General features: G+C 40.2%; 1 protein-coding gene across 15 annotated transcripts in view; it reads left to right on the top strand.

The window, feature by feature from the left end:
- MTA3 (metastasis associated 1 family member 3) overlaps window positions 1-24,327 on the top strand; it is a 281,381-nt gene that overhangs the window by 126,226 nt on the left and 130,828 nt on the right. For all 15 annotated transcript variants that reach the window (XR_010149568.1, XM_054678377.2, XM_063789935.1 and 12 more), the window contains 2 exons: window positions 10,960-11,023; window positions 14,772-14,889. Coding sequence is in view for 14 of the 15 variants with exons in the window: in XM_054678377.2 (XP_054534352.1) it covers window positions 10,960-11,023; window positions 14,772-14,889 (182 nt within the window). In the remaining variant the exon portion in view is untranslated. The remainder of the gene's footprint in view (window positions 1-10,959; window positions 11,024-14,771; window positions 14,890-24,327) is intronic.

Genomic DNA, 24,327 nt, shown 5'->3' with positions numbered 1-24,327 from the left:
AGGTGCACGCCACTATGCCCGGGTACTTTTTTGTATTTTTAGTAGAGACAGGGTTTCACCATGTTGGCCAGGCTGATCTCGAACTCCTGACCTTGTGATTCACCTGCCTCGGCCTCCCAAAGTGCTGGGATTACAGGCGTGATCCACCGTGCCCAGCCGATAGAGCAGTCTTTTTTTGTTTTCAGGATCACAGAAAACTTATGACATGCCCTCTTGCTTTTAAAATTTAAATTTTTTTTGGTAGTGTAATTGTGATAGGTTAGCTGCCCACTGAGCACAGCCAGTCAGTACTCTGAGACACCAGGTTGCAGCAAAGAAGGAGGTTTAATTGTAGGGTCCTCGAACAAGGAGGTGGGAGGAAACCTCTAATCTATCTCCCCAGGGAATTTGCAGTTGGGGTTTTTAAGGCTTTTGGAGTGGGCCGAAGTTTGGAGATCTTTGATTGCTCCAAGAGTTGTATGGTGAAGTCATGAAGTTGGGGATAAAGAAGCTGAATTCTTCTGATCTCATTCCTCTGTGGGGGCCTTTAAACTGGTTGCTGGAATTCATGGGGCCTGAAAAACAATTTTTTTTTTTTGAGGTGTAGTCTTGCTCTGTCTCCCAGGCTGGAGTTCAGTGGCATGATCTCGGCTCTCTGCAACCTCTGCCTCCCAGGTTCAAGCAATTCTTGTGCCTCAGCCTCCTGAGTAGCTGGGATTACAGCGGCCTGTCACCACACCTGGCTAACTTTTTTTGTATTTTTAGTAGACATGGGGTTTCACCATGTTGGCCAGGGTGGTCTCCTGACCTCAAGTGATCTGCTTGCCTTGGCCTCCCCAAGTGCTAGGATTACAGGCATGAGCTAACACACCCGGCAAAAAACAATTTAAGCGATCCTTAAATAAAAGCCTTATGATTCTAATGTCAGAGATCCTGTCTATGGGAACAGTGGGCTCCCCATACACTTGATCTCTGATATTAGAATCAAGGCTTTCGTCAGTATCTTGTGCCACATTACTTTCAATAGCAGAGAAGTGAGCCAAAGTGCAGCCTGATTAATACTTAATTGTAACTACATTTCTGGCCATAACCTGCATGCAATTCTTGTCAACCTTGTGGGGACAGTTTCAGTGGAGGGGGATTTGTAATATATGATTCAGAAATCAAAATATACAAACATGAAGTATACAATAAAATGTCTGTCTCCTGCACAGTCCCCCCAGGTCTTCAGTGTTTTAGTCTTAGGTGTACTTCCAGAAATATTCCATGCATATAGAAGCAATGAAGTATGTATGTTTGTATGTCTAAGTAAATTGTGGAGTAAATTATGATGCTTTTATGTTGTGCTTTTGAAATGAAGTATCTTGGTGATAGGTCCATATTGGATCATAAAGATCTGCCTCATTCTTTTTTATGGCTGTGTTGTATATCTAATTTGTTTAATCCTAACTAATGGATTTTTGGTTTCTTTAGTCTTTTGCTGTTAAAAATAATACTATAATGAATAAACTTGTGCCTAGGACATTTTAGTTGTGTGATTGTGAGTGTAGCTGCAAAATTATACCAAGTAAAATAGTTGAAAGTATCTTAATTTTTATTTTGTATTTATTTCTTCATATTTCTCCATTGGTCAAAGCAGGGAGGTTCAGCTGAAAGGATTTGTAAATTTAATTTATGTCTATTGAGACCTTTTTTGCTACATTCAGAGAAAAACAAGTTTTTATGGATATGTTTATTGAAAAATAGTAGTGCTAACTTTTAAGTATATAAGTAATAAAATAGAACTCCACTGTGGATTATTAGTCTCTCTTCAGTTTGGCTGTGAATGTTAAAAACTTATTTGGAATCTTTAAAATAATTGGTTTTCTTCCTGCTCATTTAATTATGACAGTATTTTAAAGTGTTAGGCTTTTGTAATTTTTTTGGTAATCTATACATAAAATTTGAATTAGCCAAAAGGGTACTGTTGATACCTATAAGTAGTGCTCCTTAATAAATGAAGTTAACATGAGAAAGTTAGTTAGTATGCTTAGCCTCGTAAGATTGCTAGTAGGAGGAAAACTAGAGGAAAAATACAGTAAGTGGAGAAAAATCCTATCACAGCTGAACATTTTATAGTGTACATGTTTAGCATGCTCTTTTTGGAAGATGTGTGTTTATACTATATAACCTTTCCTTTGAATTAACTGCTTAACCCCTTTAAGGGCTGAAGTAGTTTTCTTCAACCAGAATCACAGTGCACAAGAGCATTTGGGTTAGATGCAAAGTATGTCCTATGTATTGTCTCAAGTACTTGTGTGTGTGTTTTTTTTTGATTTTCAATTTTTGTGGCTACATAGTTGTATATATTCATGTGGTACAAGAGATATTTTGACAGAGGCATGTGATGCATAATAATCACATCATGAAATATGGGCTATCTGTCCCCTCAAGCATTCATACTTTGTGTTACAAACAATCCAGTTATACTCTTTTAGTTATTTTGTATTATTATTTTATTTTTATTTTTTGAGACGGAGTCTCCCTTAGTGACCCAGGCTGGAGTGCAGTGATCCAGTCTTGGCTCATTGCAACCTCCACCTCCTGGGTTCAAGTGATTCTCCTGCCTCAGCCTCCCAAGTAGCTGGGATTACAGGTGCCCGCCACCATGCCTGCCTAGTTTTTTTATTTGTCATAGCGATGGGGTAGCACCATGTTGGCCAGGCTGGTCTTGAGCTCCTGACCTCAGGTGACCCACCCACCTTGGCCTCCCAAAGTGCTGGGATTACAGGCATGAGCCACCAGGCCTGGCCTCTTTTAGTTATTTAAAAATGTACAATTAAGTTATTATTGACTGTATTCACCCTATGATACCATCAAATATCAGGTCTTATTCATTCCTCCCAGCTGCTGGGGTTTTTTTTTGTTTTTTTTTTGAGGTGGAGTCTTGCTCATCGCCCAGGCTGGAGTGCAGTGGTATAGTCTCGGCTCACTGCAAGCTCTGCCTCCCAGGTTCACGCCATTCTCCTGCCTCAGCCTCCCAAGTAGCTGGGTTCTACAGGCGGCCGCCACCATGCCCGGCTAATTTTATGTATTTTTAATAGAGACAGGGTTTCACCGTGTTAGCCAGGATGGTCTTGATCTCCTGACCTCATGATCCGCCCGCCTCGGCCTCCCAAAGTGCTGGGATTACAGGCTTGAGCCACCGCGCCCAGCCCCCAGCTGCTGTTTTGTACTTATTAACCATCCCCACAAGTACTGTATTCCACATGTTGTGGAACCTCTGAGAGATTTTCCTGGTGGTCAGAGTGATTCATTTGCCATCTTGTCCAGGAGAGGAGGATCTTTCCAATAGGTACTGACTTTTTGGAACATTTCACTTTCTCCTATAAGAGGGAAGAGTGATATCAAGAGAAGGATATTTTTCCTACTTGATTCCTCCTTGACAATTTCTTTCATATTTGTCATCAAATATTCAGAATTATGGTGTCTTTGCTATGCTCCACATCCCATGGATGGAATGGGCATCTCAAAACATAATTTGTCAATCATTTTTCTTCAGAAATAGATTAATCGATTTTATTGAGTCCAAACTTCTCTTTTTGGCTTTTCATTCCTCTACTTTGTGTACACACAAACAGATGTTTCAGGGTGGTTTGTGTGTGGCTTCTTTTAATTTTTATTTGTGAGCATCTGTTAAAGCAGTATTAGTAACAGATCTTCTATTCAAAGATCTATGTTTGAATAGAAATATTTAAAGATTTCCAGATTTAATTCTCTTTGTCCTCGTTTTTTTTTTTAAAAAAAAATACAGTCGGGCATGGTGGCTTACACCTGTAATCCCAGCACTTTGGGAGGCTGAGGTGGGCGGATCATGAGGTCAAGAGCTCGAGACCATCCTGGCCAACATGGTGAAATCCTGTCTCTAGTAAAAACACAAAAATTAGCTGGGTATGGGGGTGCATGCCTGTAGTCCTAGCTACTCGGGAGGCTGAGGCAGGAGAGTCGTTTGAACCTGGAAGGCAGAGGTTGCGGTGAGCCGAGGTTGCAGTGAGCCGAGATCGCACCACTGTACTCCAGCATGGCGACCGAATGAAACTCTGTCTGAAAAAAAAAAAAAAAAAGCAGAGGTCCAGGGTCGGGTTTGATGGTTCATGCCTGTAATCCCAGCAATTGGGGGGCCAAGAAGGATCGCTTGATCCTAGGAGTTTTAGACCAGTCTGGGCAACATGGTGAAACCCTGTTTCTACAAAGAATACAAAAGTTAGCGGGGCCTGGTGGTTCATGCCTGTAGTCCCAATTACTCAGGAAACTGAGGTGGGAGGATCACTTGAGCCCAGGAGGTGGAGGCTGCAGTGAGCTGAGATCACGCCACTGCACTCTGACCTGGGTGACAGAGCGAGATCCTGTCTCAAAAAAAAAGTCCGTAAAAAATCATATTCTTGGCCTGGTGCGGTGGCTCATGCCTGTAATCCCAGCACTTTGGGAGGCCGAGGCGGGCGGATCACAAGGTCAGGAGATCGAGACCATCCTGGCTAACACAGTGAAACCCCGTCTCTACTAAAAATACAAAAAAAAGTTAGCCGGGCGTGGTGGCGGGCGCCTGTAGTCCCAGCTGGAGGCTGAGGCAGGAGAATGGCGTGAACCCAGGAGGCGGAGCTTGCAGTGAGCCGAGATCGCGCCACTGTACTCCAACCTGGGTGACAGAGCGAGACTCTGTCTCAAAAAAAAAAAAAAAATTCTTTCACTTAATATATGCAATCTTAAATGTTTGTTACCAAGATATAATTAAGAAAACCATAGTTTTCTTAATGTAGAGCAGTGATTCTCAACCGGGAGTGATATTGTATCCCAGGGACATTTGACAATTTGGACAGTTTGACTCTAACAAATGGATGAGTGGGTGCTACTGTCATCCACTACAGAGAGGCCAGGGATGCTGCTCAACATCCTGTAATGCATGAGACAGCCTCCACAGCAAAAAATTATCTGGCCCAAAATGTCCACCAGTGGTGCCAAGGTTGAGAAAACCTGATATATAGAGTCATTGTACATAATCCTTGCTCCCTTGGTGTGGTATTCATGCAAATTTATGTATTTTAATTAGGTATTTTAATTAGGATTTCTCTTTATTAGTCTGTTCTCACACTGCTATAGAACTACCCGAGACTGGGTAATTTATAAGGAGAAGACTTTTAATTGATTCACAGTTCTGCATGGCTGGGGAAGACTCAGGCAACTTACAATCATGGTGGAAGGGGAAGCAGGCATGTCTTACTTGGCAGCAGGCGAGAGAAGGAGGAGGAGGAACTGTCAAACATGTATAAAACCATCAGATCATGTGAGAACTCACTATCATGAAACTGCCCCTGTGATCCAATCACCACCCACTAGGTCCCTCCCTCGACACGTGAGGATTATGGGGATCACAATTCAAGATGAGATTTGGGTGGGGACACAGAGCCAAACCATATCACCCCCTTTCATTTTAAATTTAAATTTTGTTATTTTTTTAAAAGTGTATGGATATGGCTGTCTAATAATATCCAAGGCAGTCATTTGCTTGGTTCCCACTCTGTAGTCATTTTCAACTCCTCTCGATGGTGGCTTCTGGCATTTATACTGTTCTTATATTCCTACTATTAATTTTTCAGTTTTAGGAATTTACCTTTACTTCTCTCTTCCCTATTCCCTTTGCCATCTGTTTCTAATATTATCACAAATTTTATTTAACTTAGTAAACAATCTTTGTGTTTTATGAACATGTCAGTATTATGTATTCTTTCTTGTATAAACCTTTGTTTTCCATGGAGTTTATCATTGTTTTACCTTTGCCTTTTGATTAAGTCTTCTAAAAATGTGAAAGTTTTTATTCTCATAAATCTAAAAATATTTCTCACACTTGGCCAATGATTTGTTTAGACATAGAATTTTGGTTTGGAAATCACTTCTTTCAGAATTTTGAATCTGTGCTATTCTGTTTTATGCGGTTGCTGTTGAGAAATCTAGTCTTCCGAAAGCATTTTGCATCTCTGATCTTTATTTTTTTATTTGATTGTTCATTGTGTTCATTGTATTAAATGCTGTAAAAACTGTCTACTCACTGATTTACCAATCCCAGAACCTAATATTTTGACACTGTTCTTTATACAAAGAAATATTAAGAATCTGTAACTTGGGCCGGGCAAAGTGGCTCACGTCTGTAATCCCAGCATTTTGGGAGGCCGAGGCGGGTGGATCACCTGAAATTAGGAGTTCGAGACCAGCCTGACCAACATGGTGAAACCCCGTCTTTACTAAAAATACAAAAATGAGCTGGGTGTGATGGCAGGCATCTGTAATCCCAGCTAGTTGGGAGGCTGAGTCAGCAGAATCACTTGAACCCAGGAGGTGGAGGCTGCAGTAAGGATAAGAACACACCACTTGAACTCCATCCTGGGCAACAGAGTGAGACTATATCTCAAAAAAAAAAAAAAGAATCTAGAGTTTGTGGCAAATGTAAGACTTGTCAATAAGAAAAATGTCTTTCTTTAATGAAGCAATAATACTGTTTGTTGAACAAGGCAAGTTTAATGTCAAACTCTGCATCTATAGGAATTTTTCTGTTTTTTTTTCCAAGACAGAGTCTCACTCTGTCACCCAGGCTGGAGTGCAGTGGCATGATCTTGGCTCACTGCACCTCCTTCTCCCAGGTTCAAGCAATTCTTGTGCCACAGCCTCCCCAGTAGCTGGGATTACAGGCGTGCACCACCACACCCAGCTAATTTTTTATATTTTAGTAGAGATGGAGTTTCACCATGTTGCCCAGGCTGGTCTTGAACTACACCTGAGCTCAGGCAATCTGCCTGCCTCAGCCTCATAGAATGCTAGGATTACAGGCGTGAGCCACGGCGCCGGGCCAGGAATGGTTTTTTAAGTTTAGTGAACTTAAAAAAGTTCACTAAACTTGGTGATGTTTGTTAATCATGTAGATTCCTGGACCCATCCCAAGACATTGAAATTCAGTATGTCTGGTACAGCACTAAGATATCTGCACTTTTCTAAGTGGGTAGTCCCCGCTTCAGGTTGTATCAAGGTAAAAGAAAGTTTGGGCCAAGTGTGGTGGCTCATGTCTATAATCCCAGCCTTTGGGAGACCAAGGTGGGAGGATCTCTTGAGCCAGGGAGTTTGAGAGCAGCCTGGGAAGCATAGCAAAGCTCTGTCTCTACAAAGAATTTTAAAAAAATTTGCTCTGTGTGTGGCACACACCTGTAGTCCCAGCTACTGGGGAGGCTGAGGTAGGAGGATTGATTGAGTCCAGGAGGTTGAGGCTGCAGTGAACTGTGATTATGCCACTGCACTCCAGCCTGGGTCACAGAGCTAGACCCTTTCTCAAAACAAAACAAAACAAAACAAAAGAAGAAAGTCTACAGGCAGGGCGTAAATGACCACTAATTTAAACTTCCTTCTCTTTCTTTCTTTTTTCTTTTTTTTTTTTTTTGAGACGGAGTTTCGCCCTGTCACCAGGCTGGAGTGCAGTGGTGCGATCTCGGCTCACTGCAACCTCCGGCTCCCAGGTTCAAGCGATTCTCCTGCCTCAGCCTCCAGAGTAGCTGGGACTACAGGTGTGTGCTACCACTCCCCGCTAATTTTTGTGTTTTTAGTAGAGACAGGGCTTCACCGTATTGGCCAGGCTGGTCTCGAACTCCTGACCTCGTGACCTGCCCACATCGGCCTCCCAAAGTGCTGGGATCATAGGCATGAGCCACTGTGCCTGGCCCTCCTCTTTCATTTATACAAATATGTACTAGCTTTAGATAAAAGAAATATATAACCTGTATGCACATTTTTACATGTTTTTCAGTCTGTAGGATTATATGGGACATACCGTTAAGCAAGTAGCAGATTCCAGGCTGATCAGCGCCTGCTGTTGAACGTGTGACTTTGTTTTGTCGTAATTATTTATTCACGTCTTTGTGTCCCAGCACCCTGCGCAGTCTCTGAAACAGATTATACTTTGAAAACCTTTTGAATGATCTGTGGGAAAGTAGGTTTTCTCTATAGCAATTCTGTACTCCTTTGTGGTTCTGTGTAGAAAAGTAGTACGAGTGATTTTATGGGCCTGGAGTGATCTTTGTGTTGTGGTCTTTGATACACTTCATATCATTCTTGGGCATCTTTATTATTTAAGGATTAAAATATCGTGCATGACACATGATTAGGTTCATTGCTTGAGACTCAGTGTAAATTGCCTATGGTATCTGTATACAGAATTTGATAATAGTTCCTTTAGGTTGGGGTTAGCTTAAAATTTACCATGTTTTTATCTATGAGCCAAGATTTGTTTGGCATAAAGGAAACTAACGCTTTAAATCTCTTTTTAAACCACTTTTATCAACAACTCTTGGCATGGTAATATATGTGTTAATTACATATTCATATTTACTTCATAAAATAATTCTGACTCAACCTCTTAGCTGTTAATGTATGTACATGAAAATTGTAAATGTTAGATTTTCATTTTTAATTTGGGGAGATGTACAATATAGCTATATTAAAGAAAAATTTAAAACTTAGATCACTTATTATCCTTTCATCTTTGTATAAAAACTGCATTTCCAAAAACAATTTATACTTCATTATAACCTGTGTTTCCTTATTTCCTAATATAATTATGAAAATAAAGGTTTATAATTTAAAATCTTTTATTTCAGACCATATGGAAGAGACTTTCAAAGTATGCTATATTGTTTGTTTGAATTTTCAGTGTCCGTTAACCCTTAAAAGTCAAGGGACTATTAAAGACAGTGGTATTGGCTGGGCACAGTGCAGTAGTGTTTATAACCAGTTACAGATTTCTTTGTTTCTTCTCCACTATCACTGTTTCAGTTGACTAGCCTTAAAAAAAAAAGTACCTATTAAAATAAAATTTAGCAGGTTTTACTCCTCCCCATTAAAACAAACAAATCTGACTTTAGAGAACTTATTTTTTAAAAAGGGGGCTTTATTTTTTCTAGATGATTAACTATCAAATGTTAGAAATATTGCTTTGTCAGCTGTTAATGAGGGGAAAAAAGTAAGCGAAAACTATTTTGAGAAACCTCATTTATTAAGCATATTGCATGTGTGAGCACATATTCACAGGTCATAGATATTCTATGGCAGCTGTCGATGTGCTAACGGCAGCAGAGCAATTTCCCTAGTTGCAATTCTGTCCGTTATGAGAACATGTCAGATAATTGTTACCTTTTCTTTTTTTTTTTTGAGACAGGGTCTTGCTCTTTTGCCCAGGCTGGAGTTCAGTGGTGCAAATACAGCTCACTGTACCCTAGACCTCCTGGGCTCAAGCAGTCCCCCAACCGCGAGTAGGTGGGACTACGCCCTGCTGATTTTATTTTTTTTAATTTTCAGTAGAGTTGCGATCTTGCTGTGTAGCCTGGTCTCAAACTCCTGGGCTCAAGCGATTCTTCTACCTCGGCCTCCCAAAGTGCTGAGATTACAGGTGTGAGCCGGGCCCAATTGTTGTCTTTTCAGTGTTGTTATGTGTGCTAAAGTGATGTTAATTTTTTTTTTTTTTTTTTTTGCTTCACTAATCTACTTGAATAAAATATGTTAGAAAAAAAGAAAACCTTTATAAACACTTCCAGTAACCACATTAGAGATTTGACAGGATAATGTGGAAATACCACATGCTCTCAAAGAAAGCTTTCTAACCTACAGTGATTACCAGAAAAAGACATTTTTATAAGGGGATTTTTTTTTTTAATTTAAAGAGTATATAGTTGCAAAATGTTTAGCAAGCTGTTTTGACCAATGTGTTAGCACTTTTAGTATTTTATTTTGCTGTTGGTAATTTTTTTCTTTGAATTGTATTTCACTCTGGTGATCCAACAGCAAGCTTTTCTAGCTTTCTTTCTTTCTTTCTTTCTTTTTTGAGATGGAGTCTTGCTCTGTCGCCCGGGCTGGAGTGCAGTGGCACGATCTCGGCTCACTGCAACCTCTGCCTCTAGGGTTCAAGCGATTCTCCTGCCTCAGCCCCCTGAGTAGCTGGGATTACAGGCATGTGCCACCATACCCCACGAATTTCTAGCTTCTTATTTAATATATATGTGATATATTTGTTTTTGCATGTTGGCTTTTGGAGATGTCTTAATTTTTGTTTAGAAAATCAAATGATCTTACGACATTTTAAAGAAACATTGTGTGAGCCCTGACCAGTGTTTGTAACTTGAATAATCTTCAAAATGCTCCCGTCAGATTTCTATTAGTTATACTGATTTTTTTAGGCTGGTTAGGATCATTTTGAAAGTGCTCGTAATAAATGCCTCTACCTACATAACCTCAATTTTTCTCAGAGTCTAGACAAGCCTTATAAAAATAGACGTTAGTTTCCAAGCTCAGATCAAATGTAAGTGCTGTCAGACCTCAAGGTCCGTGGATCTGTCGATGTTTATTTTGCCCCTTGCTCTATAGAAGGCTCCTTGTGTTTAAATTTTAACTAGTTTTTAGAGTAATTTCAATATAGATGAATTAGTTATATCCTGATATGAATGTGTATTATTTTTAGGTTCTTAAATGTAGTTAGTGGCTGCTCATAAAAATCTGAATATTATTTAGCCATTTGTGTGGTGTCTTTGTCTGAACATCCCTTTTATAAAATTACCTCATAATATCTATTTATAGGTTCAGAAACTGACTCTTAGTCTGAAGTTCTCATTGTACTCTTTTTTTTTTCTTGAATAAGTAGAAACTACCTATAAAGTATTGCATATTAGGATTTATTGCCTAACACAATTAATCCAACAGGCTAGCCTCTCAAGAAATGCCTATAAAGACAGCCTTATTTTATAAGTTACCTGACATTAGGATTGTAAAGTGGGTCTAAATGGTTTGAAAAAATATATATTCCTAACTGCCATGTAGTTTCTTAATACCAATCTCACATTCTTAACTTTGTATTTCTCATCACTGAGAAGGTGAGGTGGCCTTTGTTACATTTATTCTTTTTTTCTCTTTCAACAGGGGAAAGTGCAGTGTTGCCCTTCTGAATGAGACAGAATCAGTATTGTCATATCTTGATAAGGAGGTAATTCACAATCATAGTTGTTTTGTTTTTCTCGTTATCTGAGATAAGAGCAAAAACTGTGTCTGTTTTTCAGTTGGTAATGAATGGCATTATAGAGAATGGTACACGGATTTAGTTGATAGTAGATGAATATTTTTGACTTTATGAAATCAATGCTTTAGTGTGCTTGGCTCCCCTTTCTGTTTTGTTTTTGTTTTTATTTCTTGAATAAATGGTTTTTCTTTTAGACTGTTTCCAGATGAGATTTTACCTTTGGTGGTCTGCTTTCTGGAATCCTAATAAATTTTGTCAGTTAAAAATATTTTTCACTAAACCTCAACAAGAAATGTAGTTAACAAGTTGAGATAGAGCATATGCTTCATTGAAAGGAGGAAATTTTTATAAGCAGAATATTCCATGGTATGCATAGTTTTAGGTGACATTTAAAGCAACATCATTTGTATGGTGGGAAACATATTTTAGTATCAGTGATGCTTCAGTATTTAATCTTTATGATTTTTTTCTTCTCCCCCAAAAGCTTTATTACATATACGTATGTTTTAGTTTTTGGAGACAAAGTCTCGCTCTGTCCCCCATTCTAGAATGCAGTGACGTGATCTTGACCCACTGCAACCACCGCCTCCCGGGTTCAAGCAATTCTCATGCTTCAGCCTCCTGAGTAGCTGGGATCATAGGTGCCTGCCACCATACCCGGCTAATTTTTGTGTTTTTGGTAGAGATGGGGTTCTCCATGTTTGCTAGGCTGGTCTTCAACTCCTGGCCTCAGGTGATCTGCCTTCCTCGGCCTCCCAAAGTGCTGGGATCAGAGGCATGAGCCACTGTGCCTGGCCGGTGTTTTTTTTTTTTTTTTTTTTTAAATCTTATACTCAAGTATTGCCCATTTATCTCAAATGAAGAAAATATAACAGAAAAAGTTTGATACAATCATGCAGAACCCACTATACATTAGAAAACCTAATAGGAAATAAGAAAACCAACAGGAAAAGAGATATTCAAAGCAGAAAAAAGGCTAATAGACTTTATAACTTACCTTTGTAAAATTTAGATAGGCTTTTGTCATTAGTCTGTCCCAAAGAATGATGGATTATAATATGGATAATGATAATGCCCAGAAATTAGCATTATTTCATGGAAGCAGAAAGAAAAAGGCAAAACATTCAATGCATTTCATTGTATTAAATTTTTTTTTTTCGGCCGAACATGGTGGCTCACACGTGATCCCAGCGCTTTGGGAGGCCAAGGTGGGCGGATCACGAGGTCAGGAGTTCGAGACCAGCCTGACCAACATGGTGAAAGCCTGTATCTACTAAAAATACAAAAATTAGCTGGGCCATGCAAAAATTAACCGGGCGTGGTGGCGCATGCCTGTAATCCCAGCTACTTGGGAGGCTGAGGCAGGAGAATACCTTGGATCTGGGAGGCGGAGGTTGCAGTGAGCCGAGATCGCGCTACTGTACCTCCAGTCTGGGTGACAGAGTGAGACCTTGTCTTAAAAAAAAAAAAATAGACATTGGAGAGGGGTGAGGATTGAAAAATTACCTATTGGGTACACTGTTCACTATTCAGGTGATGGGTACACTAAAAGCCCAGACTTCACCATGACACAATGTATGCATATAAGAACTCTGCACTTGTACCCCCTAAATATATAAACATTTAAAAATAAAATATTGAGATTGGCATAGTTAAAGACGGTAACCCAAAGAATAACTTTTTAATTATCATCCTTTACTTTTAACTCTGTGTTCTTGAAATTGGCCTATCTGGAACCTTTTCTTCTTCTTTTTTACAACTTCTATTATAAACCAAACATATTTTGAATATTTTCCCATATCAGGACATACAAATCTAAGGATTTTAAGCAACTTATATGACCCAAATAATCATTTCATCTTATTATATTGTAGAGTATGGCAAGCTCCTGTTTTTATTGGAGTACCATGCTAATAGGTTTTACAGATAAAAAGTGAACTGAAGTATCTCTGCGTTTAAATCTGATGGTGGCTGCATGTGGGGGCTCATGTCTGTGATCCCAGCACTTTGGGAGGTCGAGGCAGGAGGATTGCTTGAGCCCAGGAGTTTGAGACCAGCCCAGGCAACATAGTGAGACCTCGTCTCTATTAAAAAAAAAGAAAAAATCTGATGTTGAGCCAGTGGCAATAACTTCAGTTACTGAGTAATATTTATTACTCATGTCTGTAAAGCAAAACAAAAAAATCAAACAATTCTGATTACATAGTGATCATCCCCTGTAGCTTTGTTAAGTTGGTTTTTTTTTTTCTCTTTGAGATGAAGTCTCACTCTTGTCCCCCAGGCTGGAGTGCAATGGTGCAATCTTGGCTCACTGCAACCTCTGCCTCCTGTGTTCAAGTGATTCTCCTGCCTCAGCCTCCTGAGCAGCTGGGATTACAGGTGCCTGCCACCACACCCGGCTGATTTTTCTATTTTTAGTAGAGACGGGATTTCACCATGTTGGCGAGGCTAGTCTCGAAGTCCTGACCTCAGGTGATCCGCCTGCCTCGGCCTCCCAAAGTGCTGGGATTATAGGCATGAGCCACTGCGCCTGGCCTAAGCTGGTTGTTTTATCTATTCCTGCAGATTTTTTCTTTTCCTTAGATAGCACTTTAACAGTACGCATAAATTGTCACATATTGGTGTCCCCCCCCCCCTTTTTTTTTAACAGTTTTTTTGTTTAAACTTTTTTCCTGACAGTGAGCAATGAATAAAATACAGCACAGAATTTCTCAGTGGTTGGAATAACTCTGTTTTTTTTCCCTTTCCCCTTATCACAGTATGTAAGAGCTCCCATAGGAGAGATTTTTACTGTCTGACAGATTATCTTTTATTTGCAGTTTCCTTTGCTGGGGCTTGGTAAAGTTCTGGTAGTAGGGACAGGTCCTTCCAGGATATAATACAGAGAATTGGGCAGCCGATAACCTTTGGGATCATAGTGGAAAGCAGAAGATGGGACTTCTGCTTCTCGTTCAGATAATCTCTAGTGGTTATACGGAATTCAACAAAGGACTGGTGCCAGGTCATTTTGTCCATTAGGCTCAGAAACAAGGACATATGAGCTTTGTAAGGGAGGACTGGAAATTTTGGTGTGTATGCTGTTGGTGAGCATGTATATAGCTATGTTTGTATATCTGTCTATATGTATGTATATGTATGCCTCAGTACTTAACTGCAGAATTATAGTTAATACATGTTTAATTAAATATTTACAAAGTGGTATTATTATAACAGTAAACCACATGTAAGTTCAACTCGTGTAGTTTAATGTGAGATATGTATACTTTTTAATCTTTTGACTAAAAGCTGGGATGGACATTACAAAAGTAAGAGTACCTGGTATCTGTGAAGTCTTCCCTTCTGTTTGGTGTGGACTTCAGAAGTTTATAAGATGATTTGACTTTAGGTGTCTTACCTTGGAGTTATGGTTTAATTTTGCTAGCTTTTGAAACTCTGCTTTAGAGAGCAAATGGTTTTCTTTTAGACTAAAACAAATAATAGAACTTTATAATCTACTTTGTTTCAAGCTGTTTCTTTTGGCTTGATTTAATTTTGTACTGTTTTACATGATGACAGTAACACCATGCTTTCCTTAAAGATTTATGAGTTTATTCACCAAAATGAAATTTTATATACTCTCTGGGGTTTATATGTTCATTATAGCAACATTGATTTTAATGCTTTATAAAAAGTAGAAGGAATTAAGTATACCTATGTATTTTGTCATATTTTTCAGGATACCTTCTTCTACTCATTGGTCTATGACCCCTCATTGAAAACACTATTAGCTGACAAAGGTGAAATCAGAGTGGGACCTAGATATCAAGCAGACATTCCAGAAATGCTGTTAGAAGGTACGTTTTTCTGCGTGTTTGCAGTTTTGTGAAACAAATATATCTTGAAACTCAAATATACATGTCCTCATGTAGAAGAGGCAATGTTCAGGGCAAAGTCTAAAAGTTATAAGCACTTGCAATTTTACTGTTCTTTGTAAAAAATAAAAAATAAAAAAATAAATAGAGATGCGGCCTCGCTATGTTGCCAAGGCTGGTCTTGATCTCCTGGCCTCAAACAATCCTCCCACCTCGGACTCCCAAAAGTGATGCTATTATAGGTGTGGCCTGGCCAGCACTTCCAATTTTAGAAGTACAAAATTACCTCATTTTAATGTACTTTGTTTTTACCGCACTTCATATATATCTAGTTTTTTAAAAATTTGAAGGTTTGTGGCAACCCTGTTGAGTAAGTCATTTGGTGCCATTTTTCCAACAGGACAGTGTCTCTGTGTCAAATTTTGGTAATTCTTGAAACATTTCAAACCTTTTCATTATTATAATATCTGTTATAGTGATCTGTGATCAGTGATCTTAGAGGTAACTATTGTAATTGTTTTTGGGGCCACAAACCGTACCCATATGAAAGGATAAACTGAATTGATAAATGCTGTGTGTTCTGAGTGCTCCACTGACTGTCCCTTCCCTGCCTCTTTCTCTCTCCTGGGGTCTCCCTATTTTATGAGACACAACAATATTGAACTTAAGCCAGTTAATAACCCTGCAGTGGCCGGTAAGTGTTCAAGTGAAAGGAAAAGTAGCATGTCTCTCACTTTAAATCAAAAGCAAGAAATGAAGCTAGTGAGGAAGGCGTGTCAGAAGCCAAGATAGGCTAAAAGCCACGCCTCTTTCCCCAGTTAGCCAAGTTGTGAATGCAAAGGAAAAGTTCTTGAAGGAAATTAAAAGTGCTACTCCACACTCCAGCCTGGGTGACAGAGCGAGACTCTGTCTCAAAAAAAAAAAAAAAAAAAAAGCTACACCAGTGAACACACATGAATGATAAAAAAAGCAAAACAGGCTGGGTGCAGTGGCTCATGCCTTTAATCCCAGCACTTTGGGGGGCCGCAGCAGGTGGATTACTTGAGACCAGGAGTTCAAGACCAGCCTGGCCAACATGGTGAAACGCCATCTCTACTAAAAATACAAAAACTAGCCAAGTGTGATGGTGTATGCCTGTATTCCCAACTACTCGGGAGGCTGAGGCAAGAGAATCCTTTGAACCTCGGAGGCAGAGGTTGGAGTGAGCCAAGAATGTGCCACTGCACTCCAGCTTGGGCAACAGAGTGAGACTTTGTCTAAAAAACAAACAAACAAACAAACAAAACAGCCTCACTGCTTTACTGCTGATACCATGGAGAAAGTCTTAGTGGCGTAGATAGAATATCAAACCACCAAGAACATTCCTTTAAACCAAAGCCTAATCCAGAGCAGGGCCCTAAGTCTCTTCAATTCTATGAAGACTGAGAGGTGAGGAAGCTGGAGAAGAAAAGTTTGAAGCGAGCAGAGGTTGGGTCATGGGGTTTAAGGAAAAAATTCTTCATCATAACATAAAAATGCAAGTAAAGCAGCAAGTGCTGATGTAGAAGCTGCAGCAAGTTATCCAAATCTAGCTAAGGTCACTGATGAAGGCTGCTACTCTGAACAACAGAGTTTCAATGTAGATAAAACAGCTTTCTATTGGAAGAAGATGCCATCTAGGACTTTCATAGCTAGAAGCTTCAAAGGACAGCCTGACTCTCTGATTAGTGACTAATGTAGCTGGTGACTTGAAGCCAATCCTCGTTTACCATTCCAAAAATCCCAGACCCCTTAAGAATTACACTAAATCTGCTCTGCCTGTGTCCTGTAAATAGAACAACAAAGCCTAAATGACAGCACCTCTATTTACAGCATGGTTTACTGAATATTTTAAGCTCACTGTTGAGACCTACTGCTTAGGAAAAAGGATTCCTTTCAAAATTCTTTACAAAAACTGCTCATTGATAATGCTCCTCATCACCCAAGAGCTCTGATGGGGATGTACAAGGAGGTGAATGTTGTTTGCATGACTGCTGAGACAACATCCATTCTGGAGTCTATGGATCAAGGAGAAATTTTGACTTTCACATTTTATTATTAAGAAATAACATCGGCCGGGCGCGGTGGCTCACGCCTGTAATCCCAGCACTTTGGGAGGCCGAGGCAGGCGGATCACGAGGTCAGGAGATCGAGATCATCCTGGCTAACACGGTGAAACCCCGTCTCTACTAAAAATACAAAAAATTAGCCGGGCGCGGTAGCGGGCGCCTGTAGTCCCAGCTACTCGGGAGGCTGAGGCAGGAGAATGGCGTGAACCCGGGAGGCGGAGCTTGCAGTGAGCCGAGATCGCGCCACTGCACTCCAGCCTGGGCGACAGAGCGAGACTCCGTCTCAAAAAAAAAAAAAAAAAAAAAAAAAAAAGAAATAACATCACCTAAGGCTATACTTGCCATAGGTAATGATTCCTCTGATGGATCTGAGTAGTCAATCGAAAACCTTCTGGAAAGAATTCTCCGTTCTAGATGCCAGTAACAACAATTGTAATTGATAGGAGGAGGTCAAAATATTAACATTAACAGGAGTTTAGAAGAAGTTGATTCCAACACTCATGGATAACTTTGAAGGGTTTACGACTTCAGTGGTGGAAGTAACTGTAGTTATGGTGGATATAATATGCAAGAAAACTACAGTGAGTGTGGGCCCTGAAGATGTGACTGACTGAATTGCTGCAATCTTGTGGTAAAACTTGGGTGAGTGAGTAGTCGATTCTTATGGATGAGCAAAGAAAGTGGTTTCTTGAGATGGAATCTACTCCTGGTGAAGATGCTGTGAACACTGTTGAAATGGCAAAGAAGGATTTGGAATATTATATAAACTTAGTTGGCAAAGCAGTGGCAGGGTTTGAGAGGGTTGTCTCTGTTTTTGAAAGAAGTCTACTGGCTGAGCACGGTGGCTCACGCCTGTAATCCCAGCACTATGGGAGGCCGAGGCAGGCGGATCACGAGGTCAGGAGATCGAGACCATCCTGGCTAACATGGTGAAACCCCGTCTCTACTAAAAATACAAAAAATTAGCCCGGCGTGGTGGCGGGCGCCTGTAGTCCCAGCTACTCGGGAGGCTGAGGCAGGAGAATGGCATGGAACCCAGGAGGCGGAGGTTGCAGTGAGCCGAGATCGCGTCACTGCACTCCAGCCTGGGTGACAGAGTGAGACTCTGTCTAAAAAAAAAAAAAGAAAAAAAAAAAAAGGAAGTCTACCATAGGTAAAATGCTATTGAGCATCACATGCTACAGAGAAAAACTTTTTTTTAGAGACAGAGTCTCGCTCTGTTGCCCAGGCTGAAGTGCAGTGGCACAATCTTGGCTCACTGCAGCTTCCGCCTCCTGGGTTCAAACGATTCCTGTGCCTCGACCTCTCGAGTAGCTGGGATTACAGGCATGTGCCACCACGCCCAGCTAATTTTTTTTGTATTTTTAGTAGAGATGGGGTTTTGCCATGTTGGCCAGGCTGGTCTTGAAGTCCTGACTTCAAGCGATCTGTCCACCTTGGCCTCCCAAAGTGCTGGGATTACAGGTGTGTGCCATCCCCCTACCCCACCTGCCTCCCACCCCGCCTCCCACTGCCAGCAGTCTTGGAATGTTTTAACCAGAAACAAGGAATGCCTTTCCTTTCTTCAAGGCTACTTCTGGGTATTTATTTTTACATTTTATAACTTGGTAGTTTTCTTTGTTAAGTGTTCATCTCTAACAAAAACAACAGATTTATCGATTTTATTGAAAAATACTGTATTTTTCATCATAAATGTAGAAGCCATTTTGAACTCTTATTTCAGCCTGAAGCATTAAAGCATATGCAGAATGTTTCTTTTCACTTGTAATCAGGCAACTGAGTAGATGCAAGGTTTAAAGAACTCTTCTTTTTTTTGAAACGGAGTTTCGCTCTTGTTGCCCAGGCTGGAGTGCGGTGGCGTGATCTCGGCTCATTGCAACCTCCGCCTCCCAAGTTCAAGCAATTTTCTCCTGCATCAGCCTCCCAAGTGGCTGGGATTACAGGTGCCTGCCACCACACCCAGCTAACTTTTGTATTTTTAGCAGGGACAGGGTTTCGCCATGTTGGCCAGGCTGGTCTTGAACTCCTGACCTCAGGTGATCCACCTGCCTTGGCCTCCCAAGGTGCTGGGATTACAGGCATGAGCCTCTGCACCCAGCCACCCTTCTTTTTTCTAATGACTATTTTTTTGTGGGGGAAGGAGTGGGGATACCAGTAGGTATACCAGTAATTAACCACACTTGAAAAACATGGTCATTGCCATCACAGAAACTCCCATATGTAGCTAGTACCTGATTGCAGGGAAGTTAAATAGTAGGACGTACCATATTCAAGAACAGATGTTTAGGATTTGCTGGAATCCATTCTTCCTAACCCTTTTAGTACTCCTGAGTGGGTACATTTCCACCAGTGGCCAGATTCTAATTTGCATTGGCATGGAATGTAGAACTGGAATTAATATCTTGGGTAGGTGGCAGCAGCAGCACTCTGCCAGGATATGTTACAGGCTTGCTTTCTTTGTGAACATGTCTTGATGGATAGGATACTGAGAGATTGTTGCAACATTTGTCTTGCTAGGGAATAAATCTTTTTGTGGCTTTTCGATTTTTAAATTCATTTATGGCTACCCATCACCTAACAAACTCTAGAGATCTGAAAAGAGTATGTAGTTTACAAATGAAAGTAAAGGCGTCTTTTAGATTTTACATCTTTCACTGAGTTTGAATAAACCACCTAGAAAATTTTCCATAAAAGAGAAGTTTTGAGTCATTATTTAAATGTATTATAACATTGGAATTTTAAGAAAAATTTGTTCTACATATTAAATTTAAATTTTAACTGTTAAAGTATGTTATGACAACCTTAAATTATTAAACGAAAATGACTCTAGGTTCACAAGTTTGGGTAATCCTGACTATACTATGTTTTAATTGAGTAACCTTCGGGAAATGATTAACCCCTCCAAGTTCCTGTTTCTTTCTCTTTAAACAGGGAATGATGGTGTAGGTAATACATTATATCGTTGCGATGAGCAAATGAGGTAATTCTTGTCATGCAGTTAGCACAGCGCCCAGCTGTTACAGTCTTCTCCCCCTGGCCTCTAGTACCACTCATTTAATAGCTGTTATCGGCCGGGTGTGGTGGCTCACTCCTGTAATCCCAGCACTTTGGGAGGCTGAGGCGGGCAGATCATTTGAGGTCAGGAGTTCGAGACCAGTTTGACCAACCACGGTGAAACCCCATCTCTACTAAAAAATACAAAAATTAGCCGAGTGTGGTGGCGGGTGCCTGTAATCTCAGCTACTCGGGAGGCTGAGGCAGGAGAATTGCTTGAACCCAGGAGGCAGAGGTTGCAGTGAGCAGAGGTTGCAGTGAGCCAAGATCGTACCACTGCACTCCAGCACGGGTGACAGAGTGTGACTCCCTCTCCAAAAAAAAAAAAGCTGTTATCACCAGTCACACTCTTTGAGTGTTAAAGAATTAAAATAGTATATCTTTTGTTATATTGTATGCCCTTAAAACTTGTATTAACTCATGTTCTGTTGGCAAATAGGAAAATGTTAGTATAGAGTGAAAATTGTGTCAGTTCATATGTGGCTTTCCCCAGCAATAAGGGAAACAAGTGTTCTCACAGATAAGGAGAGTTTAAGAAAGAGCAAGTGGAAATTTTTACAAAAGTGCCTTCCTTTGATTTAAGCAGTGGCTGATTTTGTGGTCTGAAAATCTGAGGCACTTTCCACTGTGTTAAAACTATATGGGAAGCTTTGAGTTACAGATGAAGAGACTCTGAAGATATTTCCTTCAGTGTTTGGGGGAAAAATTACATTCTGCATTCGATTTTTAATTTATTTGAAGCTGTAAAAAGGGACCTACAGCTCAGTGGAAGAAGCATGAGTCCAGGGTTTAAGGAGATAAAAGATCAGCGGACCTTTATGCTTGGTGCAAATGGCAATAGAGATTTAACTGTTCTATTATGATTGTTACTTTTTTTTGGAATGCTCTGGTTACCAACTCTCCTAGGTTTTGAGAGTTTTATCCTATTTTTTCATAAACTCTATTACCTTCAATTGGTAGTTTTGCAGAATATGAACTTCTTAACAATGTAGTGGATAGTCGTGAACTTAGAAACACTGACCTGTAAGAATTGTTTAAGCAGGTATTGATTGCCATCATATAAAATAGGAATTTCAGCCATAGGGCAGTTTTGTCCTCCGGGAGAATTAGACAATATGTAGACATTTTAGTTGTCACGTCTGGTAGAGGGGGTAGAGGTGGGAAGGGGCACCTAGTGGGGAGAGAGGCCGGGTATGAAAAATTTATAGGAACATAGTAACTATTCAATAAATGTTAGCTAATATTTACATAATTATAATACTATGTACATTTTCAAATATAAATGATTATATGGTCTGGTCTACTTCTGTACATTTGATTGTGTTTGTTTGGGGTTTTTTTGTTTTTTTGGTTTTTTTTGAGACGGAGTCTTACTCTGTCACCCAGGCTGGAGTGCAGTGGCACGATCTCGGTTCACTGCAAGCTCCGCCTCCCGGGTTCACGCCATTTTCCTGCCTCAGCCTCCCGAGTAGCTGGGACTACAGGTGCCCACCACCACGCCCGGCTAATTTTTTTGTATTTTTAGTAGAGACAGGGTTTCAAGGATGGTCTCAATCTGCTGACGTCGTGATCTGCCCGCCTCGGCCTCCCAAAGTGCTGGGATTACAGGCATGAGCCACCGCACCCTTGATTGTGTTTGTTTTTATGGTAGTACATACAACATTGTTTTGATTACTGTTGCCATATATTGTAATCTTATCCAGTTGAGTTAATCCTTTCCCTTATTTTAGAACTATTTAATTTGTAGATATTCAAAACATTTTATATCTACTTCCAGAACTAATTCTTTTATGGCCATGCATCACCTAATGACAGCAATACATTCTGATAAATGTGTCCTTAGGTGATTTCATTGCTGTGCCAACATCATAGAGCGTACTTCCACAAACCTAGATAGGTGCAGCTTACTAAACACCCAGGCTATATGGTATAGCCTATTGCTCCCAGGCTACAAACCTGTACAGCATGTTACTATACTGAATACTGTAGGGAATTATAACACAATAGTAAGTATTGTGTATCTAAACATACCTAAGTATAGAAAAGGTATTGTAAAAATACAGTAAAAAGATAATAAGTGGTGCACCCACTGTGTAGGGCACTTACTGTGAATGGAGCTTGCAGCGCTGGAAGTTGCTTTGGGTGAGTCAGTGAGTGAGTGGTACGTGGATGTGAAGGACTAGGACATTACTGTAGACTTTATAAACACTGTACACTTAGGCTATACTAATTTTATTTAAAAATTATCTTCAGTAATAAATTAGCTTGCTCAACTTTATTTTTTTTTTAACTTTTTGACTCTTCTATAAAAACACTTAAATATAAACACTGTGAGACTCAAAGAAGAGCCAGATGATGGAAGTTTTTAATACTGCCATCCTGAGGTTACCAAAAGAATAGGCAATTGGTGCTGGGCATGGTGGCTCATGCTTGTAATCCCAGCGCTTAGGAATTGGAAGGCTGAGGCTGGCGGATGACTTGAGGTCAGGAATTTGAGACCAGCCTGGCCAACACGGTGAAACTCCATCTCTACTAAAAATACAAAAAATTAGCTGGGCATGGTGGTGCGTGCCTGTAGGCCCAGCTATTTTGGGAGGCTGAGGCCGGAGAATCACATAAGCCCAGGAGATTGAAGCTGCAGTGAGCTGTGGTTGTCCGCCACTGTACTCCAGCCTGGGTGACAGAGCGAGACCTTGTCTCAAAAAAAAAAAAAAAAAAAGAGAGGCTGGGCATGGTGGCTCACTCGTAATCCCAGCACTTTGGGAGGCCGAGTTGGGTGGATCGCCTGAGGTCAGGAGTTCAAGACTAGCCTGGCCAACATGGTGAAACCCTGTCTCAACTAAAAATACAAAAAAATTAGCTGGTCATGGTGGTGGGCACCTGTAATCCCAGCTACTTCGGGAGGCTGAGGCAGGAGAATGACTTGAACCCGGGAGGTGGAAGTTGCAGTGAGCCGAGATCACGGCATTGCACTCCAGGGTGGGCAACAAGAAAAAAAAGAAAAAAAAGAGTAGGGTGAAGGGAGTTAGTGACACAGGTTACGGGAGAGCAGGGCTAGCAAAGGTTGCATGGCTGCCTTGTTACGTGGATGAACCTCCGAGGTAATCTCCAAGCTGCCTTCAGAAAGGTGTAGCTTGGGGTGAAGTGTCTATGTCAGATCTTTGGTCTCTTTTTCCTGTAAGTTAGTCTTTCTTAGATTCATTTAAAGGGGCCTCAGAGAAATCCTGTTTGCATTTGCGGTTTACTTCACTAATGTAGATTTCCTCTACATATGCAGATCTCCCCCCATCCCCCCACGTAAAAGACAGCCTTTCAGGGCTGGCTAATCTTGTTATGTTTATTGATCTCAGAATAGCCATCTGGAAATATACCGAAGAAGTATATTTTGAGGTGAAATATTCTGGTTTTACCTCACTTCTTGATTTTTATTTTAGAAGTAGAGAGTGGGTCTCCCTGTGTTGACCAGGCTGCTCTTAAACTCCTGGCCTCAAATGATCCTCCTACCTTGGCTTCCCAAAGTGCTGGGATTACAGATGTGAGCCACTGCACCCTGGCCTTGCTTTTTTATTTACTCAAATCATCTGATCTTCTTTTGAAAATTTTGAAATTTCTTTATATAAAATCTCCAATTTTATTTCCTAGTGTTTTATATTTTTATTGTCAAAATGAATGTGACTTTAAAAAATTATAGTAACTTGTTATTCTTTTGATTCATAACTTAATATTTTGGCCAGAACTTTCAGGACAATATTGAGCAAAAATGGTGATAAAAGACATCCTTGTGTGTTTCTGAATTACATATAATATAAAAAGTATAGTACTCTGATGTCTGGTGCAAAGAAAACGTTATTGTATTTGGAACAAAGAATGTTTCAAATTGCCTAGGAAAGGGCCTTTAGGAATCCTTAGTTCTTCAGAGTATTTGAACAACACTGTGCTCAAAATTCTTAAGAAGTACTTTGTCAGTATTTTGTAGAGATTTAAAAATATAACTGGAGGGTTAGGGCTAACATTTAAAATAGTTGCTGGGTCTACATTTCTTCAAAATTAAACGAAGCAAAAATAGGAAGCTGTATACAATCACACATTTAGTTTGGAAATACATTTGTAGGAATTTAGAGGTTAGGGGAGATCGTCATGGTCTGTGTTTTTTGATGATATGGCACTTGAGCAGATTGGAATTGCCCAGATTATCGTACGTGGAGGAGGAAGGGGAGATTATTATAAAGACTGGAATGAACATTAACATGGAATTAATCTTTGTTCAGTTTTTGGCTCA

The sequence above is a fragment of the Pan troglodytes genome, chromosome 12 (genome assembly GCF_028858775.2).
Source record: "Pan troglodytes isolate AG18354 chromosome 12, NHGRI_mPanTro3-v2.0_pri, whole genome shotgun sequence".
In the NCBI taxonomy this organism is placed as follows: Eukaryota; Metazoa; Chordata; class Mammalia; order Primates; family Hominidae; genus Pan; species Pan troglodytes.
The sequence above is the reverse complement of the archived record's forward strand: the minus strand, read 5'-3'. Positions and strand labels throughout refer to the sequence as shown.